Source organism: Arachis duranensis, chromosome 10, assembly GCF_000817695.3.
Source record: "Arachis duranensis cultivar V14167 chromosome 10, aradu.V14167.gnm2.J7QH, whole genome shotgun sequence".
Classification (NCBI taxonomy): Eukaryota; Viridiplantae; Streptophyta; class Magnoliopsida; order Fabales; family Fabaceae; genus Arachis; species Arachis duranensis.
Window position 1 is genome coordinate 105,565,333 of NC_029781.3, and position 9,591 is coordinate 105,574,923.

Consider the following 9,591-nt stretch of genomic DNA (forward strand, 5'->3'; position numbering starts at 1 on the left):
TACTAATGCAAGTACGTAACATATGTGAATCAGCCACTCCATATTACTTTGTTAAAGACATGAAATTCAATTGGCTAAAGATTTACCTCCACTTTTATCATGCAACCTATTAATGATCGCTTATCATTATTAATGGTTACTAACATATTGAATTGGTTAAGGCAATATATATTGAAGGGTGAACTGAGAAAAAAGTAAAAAAACAGAGACAGCCTCTTGTACCCTTTTAAAATCACAAGCATGCACAGTAGACTAAATTCACTTGCTATACTACAAATAACCTTATTTACTCGGAAACTAATTTTTCTTTAACTAATAATCAGCTCACAAAAGTCATTGAATATTACATATATTATGAATAATGTTATACATTCAAAGTCTGTAATAAGACTTAAAATAATACTAACCATAACTAATTTTTGTTATATTAAACCAACTTGATTAACAAAAACACTTGAATGTGTAACATTATTTTATCTAATAATTGTGATTATTTAAGACGACTTATTTATCAAAGAGGATTTATCATTATATAGAAGAGAGAAACTACTGTTAAGAAAGAAAAAGGAATAACAGTGAATATAAAAAGCACAATCATAATAATTTATTACCATATCCATATTGGTCACAGCAACAAAGCAATAAGCAATATAAATCACATCACCCGCAAATAAACAAATCTCGGTCTAAAGAAAATAATCAAAACTAACCGGAGTTAAAAAAAAAATGTAAGCGCACGAAAGAATTGCTCCTATACGTATGTATGTAAAGTGTAAATGTAATAAATATAAGGGTAACATCCCCGGCAAACACCTAGTAGTCTAGTAATGCTTAGTTTAAAAAAATAAAGTAAAATAAAAAGTAGATTATACTTTGTATCATACTCAATAAGCAGAACCTTGGAGCCAAGATCTCAAAGAGCTGTTATTCCCCAAGAAAAACAAGGCAACAACAGCCAGAACAGCGATCACAGCCCACATCCATGGCTGAATTCGCCTCTTTCCCCTGTTGCGAAGAGGGAGCGGCATAGATTTTGCCTTGCTCTGCCTTGTATATTGTGATCTTCTTGTTACCTCAACCGGTTTTTCACTCTGAACACATTCTTCCGTACTCCTTGTTACAGTCTCAGAGATAGGAGCAGGTTCTTGTTCTGTGTTTTCTGCTGTTTCAGTGGCAGCAGCCTTTCTTCTTTCCTTCTTCCTTAATCTCTTCTCCCTTTCCTGCATCAGAAAGAATGCACAGTTATACAACAACCGATATATGCTTTTTATAGAGTTGAAATAATGTTAATGCTATTTACCTTTTCTTTCTGTTCGGCTTCTTTTTGTGCCTTTAAGGCAGCCCTTTGTTGGGCTTTCTCAGCATTACGCTGTTTCCGAAGCATTGCCTCCTTAGCTTTCTCAATTTCCTCTAGCCTTCGCTTTTCCTTCAACTTTGCTGCTTCCTCTTCCTTTCTTGCAATTTCGGCCTTTAAGATCTGCTCCTCTTCCTCCTTTGTTCGCACTGATTCTTCAGGTATATCTTCAGGCTCATCTGCCCATCGAGGAATTGCAGCCACTGACTTCTCCAAAGGAGTGGCTTTTGCAGCCTTTTTAGCTTTGGTTGTCTGACTATTTTCAGTTTTTTGTTCTACTGCCTTTGGAGCTGATTCAGCCTTTTTATTAACAGATTCTGCTGGTGTTGGTTTCTTTTCTTGATCGAGAGTTGATTGCGAGACTGAAGAATTATCTTTGGATACTCTTTCGGGTAAGAAACTCGGAATTACTGGTGGCTCTTCATCAGGACCCAGTGATCGGCCATCCAGGGTTTGCAATCTCCTTAGTGTACTCCTGGTGTTGCACCGTACATAGTCCCTTCTGAACTCATCATTTTTGTTCCACAGCTCCATCATTCGCTCAACCTAAATTGTTTATTGGTAAGTGCTCAAGTCACATTTACTGGCTAATAGTAATAGATTGCAAGAAAGAACAGATAATCTGTCTGGATGAAAAGATTACCTGATCCATACAGAAGCATTGCAGTTCCTCTTTCTTCCCTTCTGCGGCTAGGTCCTGCCCTTTCTTCGAAGCATTTTTGTATTCCCAAAAGTATTTGCTCTGCAGTACAGATGAAAAGCATTACACTCAACTGACGGGCACAAGAAAAAATGAAAAAAATTATATCCTGTACAGCAATTATACTAGTACTATTTTAGAGAGGCTTTAAAATAAAAAAGAGAATAAAAAGTTTATCTGATATACACAAATCTGCAAATGTTCCTCTCCAGACACCATACTAACTGAAGTGGATTCCCATGGATGATATATTAATATTGAAAACAAAAAGGTGTGTGCAATTTGATGAACAAATCGAATGGCGAGCAACTAAGGATGATATCAGTTGTGTACTAGAATAGCAAACCACACAGTAGTAGAGTGAAGTCCAGTGAATGTATTTTTATTGTTTCAACTGTTATGAGTAATAGAAGCCATTTAGTGTATTTTTAGTGCTCAGTTCAAACTCATACAAAACTACTTAAAGCAGGTCCCAAGTTTAAATAATTAAAACAGAACTATCCAAGAATCAACTTTCTCTAGTCTTACCAACACATACCTTTTATATAATTGCTATCTAAAAGAAAACGATAAGAAAAGGTGCACGTACCTTCAAATGGAATTGTTTCTTCAAAGTCTGTAATTTTGCATATGCTTCTTGGCGAACGTCATCAGCAAACTTAAACCGAGCTGATATCTCATTCAATATGTTGCATTCATCTTCGTATTTCTTCTTTGCAGCTTTGGTTGCTGCCTCTGCCTTCTGAACATTACTTCTAAGCAATTCTATTTCCTTCTTCAAAAGCTGTAATTTCTGTAAACATCAAAATAATGATATCATTTCATTTTCATAGACTAAAGAATAAGGTAGTCAATTCATGAAAACGTAATAGCAGTCCGAATGTATTATTACCTTTGAGCTCTCTTCAATGTTGTCCTTGTCGTCTAGAGATTTCTGTGATTGATCCTGCTTTGCCATACTAGAAGACAGCTCCTCCCGATTCTGCTTCAATTGTTTGATCTGACGTATCAATTGCTTTTCCTCTTTTAGAGGGAGTGTTTCATGCTCAATCATGTGTTCCATGTTTCTTATCTGCCAACAAGTTTAAATATCAGAAAATTAAACAAACATAAGACTGCCAAAAGACTCAAGTTCTTATAAATATCTCCAGAAGAAAATTGGTAGCATACCTTGCCATCTATATCCCCAACAGAAATTGCATTGTTTAATCTGTTCATTGTGGCTTGGACCAAATCCATTTCTTGGCGTTTGGATTTGAGTGTGTCCCGAGCAGCCCTCTCTGCTGTTATTGCAGCTCTAAATTCTTGATTGTACTCCTTACATGTGGCCTGATCACATCGTCATGCAAAAGTTGTAAAACATCAAACATTGGCCTCAAATAATTGAAAAGGTTTTCTTTGTTCTTATTATTATTATTATTATCAAATAACATAAATTTACTGCCCTTGTGACTGACCTTTTTATTCTGGCTTTCGGATCGAATTTCATCCCGAATCCTAGTCTTCTCTTCTACTTGTTGGATAGCAATCTTTATCTGTTCTTTTATATTTTCATCATCATCGTATCTTGGTATCCTGATCAAATAGTAAAATGGCCTTTTCACTACCTCTGATCCCATATTTTGTACATCCACAGCATCAGTATTAGATCGTTCTTCAGTTAGTTTTGTCTCTTCATCTCCAACATTGCCAGCTTCGCGTTCGACACAAAGTACACCTTCAGCTGAAGGTTCAGCTTCACTCTCCACGGCAATCTTTGAAGGCTCAGCTTCACTCCCAATTGCAACATCTGAAGGCTCAGCTTTACTCTCAACTGTGAAGTTTGAAGGCTCAGCTTCACTCTCAACTGCAATCTTTGTAGAGTCAGCTTCACTCTCAGTGGCAAACATTGGAGGCTCGGCTTCACTCTCAGTGGCAATCTCAGTAGGCTCAGCTTCACTCTCAGCGGCAACCTTCGTAGGCTCAGCTTCACTCTCTGCGGCAACCTTCATAGGCTCAGCTTCACTCTCAGCAGCAACCTTCGTAGGCTCAGCTTCATTCTCCACCAGAGTGTTTGAAGGCTCACTTTCATGCTCGACCAAAGTGGTCGATGGCTCAGGTTCACTCTGCAGTGGAACGTTTGAAGGTTCAGCATCACTCTCAACTGCAATGATTGAAGGCTCAGGTTCACTCTCAACTGCAGCATTTGAAGGTTCGGCTTCTCTCTCAACAACAAGATTTGAAGGCTCAGGATCACTCTCCATTGCAATCTTTGAAGGCTCAGGATCAACTGCAATGATTGAAGGCTCAGGTTCACTCTCAACTGCAGCACTTGAAGGTTCGGCTTCTCTCTCAACAACAAGATTTGAAGGCTCAGGATCACTCTCCATTGCAATCTTTGAAGGCTCAGGATCAACTGCAATGATTGAAGGCAAAGGTTCACTCTCAACTGCAGCATTTGAAGGTTCGGCTTCTCTCTCAACAACAAGATTTGAAGGCTCAGGATCACTCTCCATTGCAATCTTTGAAGGTTCAGCTTCACTTTCCATCACATTGGCATTCGCCTCAGGCACAATAATACCATGTCCAGATATATTTGAATTGTTCAAGGCCGATGAGTCTTCTATTTTGTCAACCAGTTCTTCTCCTGATTCCTCCTCAGGCTTCTCAAATTTGCAGCCAGACTCACCTTCAACATGAACCCCATTGCTCAATTCCTGCTCAGCTGAACCGTTTTGAACATCACCTCCAGCAACACTCTTATTCACATTATTTGAATCAGTTACGGTTTCAGCCTCAGACTTCTCCACATCCGAACCGATGTGAGCATCTTCACCAGCGCATTCCTTCACATCTACAGAAACAGGCACTCCATCAATGCCAATAGGAATCTCATCCTTCTCAGTTTCTGCAGAACCATTTTGATAATCTCCGTTAACCACATTCGTGGATTCACGATCTGTTACTTCCTGTGCAACAGCCTTCTCATCTGAAACAGCATCAGAGGTAGATTCAATTGTTCCTTCCAACACACTCCCTCCACCTTCCTCAATTCCACCACCTGAATCAACAGCCTCCAGCTGCGCCTTCTCTGCTGATTTGCTTTCACCATCTTTATCAGCAAACTCATTCACATCCATAGTAACTGAAACTTCCTTATTCACCACACAGTTTTCAACAGCCACACTTTCCAATTCGCTGTCACTACCATTGTTCCCATCAGTACGATCTACTTCTACAACGGTCACAGATTCCTTTTTCTCGTCGCCGTGAATCTCACCGTTTTGATGAATTCCATTCACATCAGCACCGTTGACTTCATCAATGCCATCGCGAATCTCGCTCTTCGCACCGTTTGGAACACCCAATTCATGATCGCAAGTTATTGTCTCGTTAACCTCCTTCGCATTGTCTTCCAAAACGACAGCAGATCCCTCGTCATTTTGACCGCCCCAACCGACAGGGATTGTTCCATTACTAATTTCCGTTTTCTCTTCCAAATCATTCTCCTCCTTCTTATTAACCGCTTCTTCGCACTCGCATTCAGCTACAGCAGAAGCCTCAGAAACCGCCACATCAGACTCACAAAGAGCCTTTCCTTCCACCTTGTCGTCTACCACGACGGTGAGATCCGAGGCACCGGAATCACCGCCGCCATTCCCGGAGACGACGGCCCCGTCGCCGGCGATCGCGTCGCCAGCGACACTACCGTTCTCGTGAGCAGCACCGCCATTGCAGTACTTAACCTTGATATTGTGCCGATCGCCGTCGCTGGAATCGGAGATTTCGCCGCCGCGCACGTTCACCACCTCCTCCTCCGTCATGTTGTTGCTGCACAAGAAAATAAAAATAGATTTCGAAACAATGACATCAAAATTGAAACATTGTAGGATCCAAATTACGGAAAATAGCGTCACGGTGACGGATCAATAGAAACGTAATCGAGATCAAACGGAATATAGGGAGGTGAGATTCACTTACGGAATTCAGAGGAATGCGGATCAGGCGTCGGTGCGAAACGAACAGATCGAGAGTCAGATCAGTGATGTGTGTGTGTGTGAGAGAGAGAGAGAGAGAGATAGAGAGAGAGAGAGAGAGAGAGAAATGCGTGGGATTTCGTTGGAAGGAGAGAGATGCAGATGCAGATGCAGATGCAGGGTGCAGGGGTGGAATTTAATAGCCGACAGAAAAGTGTTAAGCGAAGAAGGAGATTATGGGTGGGGGTATTTTTAATTTTGTTTTTACGTGAATTTAATCATATATCTTATATCATTTAGCTCAAACTTTTAGATAAGATCGGAAATTATTTTAAATTATTGAATTTTCCTTTCAGAATTCAAAAAACGCTGAAAGAGATAAACTAATGCATTTAAATTTTAAAAAATATTAAATCGAATTTCTTTTTTAACCGAATTTCTAAATTTCTTTAGTTTAAAATTTAAATGGTATTGTTGTTATTGTTAGAGATTCCTTTCTATTTAACGATGATCATGAGCCAGATTATCTACCTTAAATGTATCACTATTGTATACCCGATGCACCAATTTACTTATTTATATTGTTTTCATATATTATTTTTAATTAAAAAACAATAGAAGTTAATAGCCATAATTAGTATTTATTCTATTACGTTTATAGATCTAATATTTTTTATTTTTGAAATGACATATGTAATATTTAATTTGTAAAAATATGGTTTGAACTTTTTTTTAATTAATTGAAATTTTAGGTTTTAAATTTCAAATTTCATTTGATATATATTTTTTTTGTGACTCATTTTATATATATCTAATTTAATTTAAAAAAATTTCCAACAAATGCTGAAACTGATGAACTAATGCATTTAAATCTTAAAAAAAAAATTGAATTTCTGTTTGAATCGAAGTTTTAAATTTCTTTAGTTTAAATTTTAAATGGTATTGTTATTATTATTAGAGATTCATTTATGTTTAATGATGATTATGAGCCAAATTATCTATCTTCAACTAAAAGATAACATGTTAGACAATTTAGTTGGTATTAACTTTGACGATCTTAGATTTAGACTATTAAATGGCTTCAATAACAAAATATGTTTGTTAAATTTTTTAATAATTTTTAAATAATTTTTATTTAATTTTAATTACAATTTAATTTTTTATATATTATTTAATTATTAAATCTATCTTTTGTTTTATAAATTATTAATTTATTATTTATTTTCTATTACACAAAAATGACAAAATACAAGATATAAAGGCAAATAATTAAAGAATGTGAACAACGACTAGGAGAATTCATGGAGGAGTGAAGGATGAGAATTGAGAAACAAGGGCAAAGAGCAAACAACCACTACTTAAGTTTCTTTTTGCTGTGGCTAACATGAAATTTTTTAATTTTTGTTTCAAAATTTGTAATTTTTATTATTATTATTTTTTGTTTATCAAAGATAGGAGATTCGAACCCACAATCTCTTAATTAAGTATAAAAAGATTATATCATTTGAGTTATAATTCATTGGCAACTTTTATTATTATTTAATTGTAGCTAATTGAACCGTTTTAATAAAAATTATACTTCAAACAATATTTATATACTTTTAATACATGACAAAGATTGTCATAACTAATAAAACAAAATTTTATATATACAAATTGAATACATTATTTTTACATGATTATAACATTTCAAGAAAAAAGACACAATACTAAAACAATCTATTATTTATATTGATAAACAAAAATAATACAAAATATTAATTTAGTTCTAAACTTCTTTATAATAGCAAATAAGGTTTATTCTAACATCTTATACAATAGATAGAGAGGAGAACGCATTTTACTCACAGTTTTTCTTTTTTTTTTTTTTTATAAGTGTTCATGGTGGTGTTAGATTGTGGGCTAGTGACAAATTATCAAGTTTTAGTCACACACAACTGAGTTGGTTCTATCAGGCAGAGGAGCAGAGTAGAGGGAGGACGAAAAGGGTGCAAGAGAGGGAACGAGTGCAAGAGAAGGAATGAGGTTGGAGAGAAAAAGGAGTGAGAAGACATAGCTCATAATAGAGTTAATACTCAATTTAGTTCCTAAATTTGCACGCGAGTCTCAATTTAGTCTTTAAAATTTTAATTAACTCTATTTAGTCCCCCAAATTTTATAAACGTGCCTCACATTAGTCCCTGAGACGATTTTTAGTTAAAAAACGTTAATGGGCGTTAAAATGAACAATCAAATGAGACACTTAAACATGTAATATAATATAGTTTTAGTTTTGGCATTCAAATAGCTCAAAAATGATGTCGCATCACTTGTTTTGTTAGGTAAAGTTTCAATAAACACCACTTATGATGTTTTTTTGTTATTTGAGTGTCAAAACCAAAATGATATTATTTTGTTAAGTAAAGTTTCAATAAACATTACTTATGATATTTTTTTGTTATTTGAGTGTTAAAATCAAAACGACATCATTTTACAGAGTCTAGTGTGGCATCCGTCTGTCTATGACAGCGTTCTATTAATGTGTATATATTGAAAATTCTTTCAAGAACTAACATGAGTCATGTTCGTAAAGTTTGAGGACTAAATAAAGACAATTAAAATTTTAGGGACTAAATTAAGACTTGTATAAAAATTCAGAAACTAAATCGAGTATTATCCCGCTTATAATAAATAAATAATAAAATAATAATTTATCAAAAAAAAGAAATTTAATAATTAAATAATATATAAATGATTGAGTTGTAGTTAAAATTAAATAAAAACTATTTAGTTATTAATAAAAAACTTTAAAAAATATATTTTGTTATTAAATTATTTTATGATTCAAATATTTTGGGACCGTTAAATCCTCTGCAATTAGTTAGTAAACTAGTTTGGTACTTTCTGAATATAAATTTCACAAGATTCACAAAGTCAAGCTTCTAATTTTTTTACTCAATGATGAATAAAAAAACTCTCTCTCTTATGTTTTATATCAGTTTCTCTTTATATTAGTTTCAACAATATATATCATAATATGATTTGGCAATTTGTTATAAAATAATGATGTATGAATGACACATAACATATAAATATATACAAAAGTGTCATATATTATAATACGATTTATTTACCTTTTAATTTAAAATTGCGCATTGTAAAATAATTTATTCATATAGCATCTATTTATCATGGTCATAAGTGAATTAAATTATATTAAATAACTTAATTTTAGTCATTAAAAATAAAAAAGTGTGAATCAATAGTGAAATAGTACTGTGAGATTCCTTTGATAACAAAGACACACAAAAATGAAAAGAAACACAAGGATATAATAATACATAAATATAACATACATAATTTTTTTTATTGTATTTAGTAACAATACATACAACAATATATTAAATTTCTATTCATATCAAAATACCAAATTTATTATTATCAAAAATATCACCACCATTATCACCACTACTATTTGTCTATCTCAAAAAAAAAAATTAACATAAGAGTAAATTATAATCACAGTAACAATCAACCAAAACTAAAAAAATCAAGAGAATGAGAAAGATGGATGACGTCAATAGAATGGGAGAAAAAAACAA

The 9,591-nt window shown here is 34.3% G+C and overlaps 1 protein-coding gene across 2 annotated transcripts; it reads right to left on the reverse strand.

Annotated features, from left to right (window-relative positions):
- Positions 1-576: 576 nt before the first annotated feature.
- On the reverse strand, positions 577-6,238 carry LOC107471863 (uncharacterized). 2 transcript variants are annotated; one of them, XM_052255194.1, is made up of 9 exons: positions 6,015-6,238; positions 4,073-5,864; positions 3,512-4,039; positions 3,225-3,383; positions 2,947-3,126; positions 2,644-2,847; positions 1,998-2,096; positions 1,301-1,900; positions 577-1,220 (listed from the first exon to the last, which is right to left on the reverse strand). In XM_052255194.1, exons 2-9 carry the CDS (start codon positions 5,855-5,857, stop codon positions 885-887), a joined length of 3,891 nt encoding a protein of 1,296 aa, XP_052111154.1. In that variant the 5' UTR covers positions 5,858-5,864; positions 6,015-6,238; the 3' UTR covers positions 577-884. The 2 variants fall into 2 exon arrangements, with proteins under 2 accessions (XP_052111154.1, XP_015946865.1); XM_016091379.3 differs by having other exon boundaries at positions 3,512-5,864.
- Positions 6,239-9,591: the final 3,353 nt, after the last annotated feature.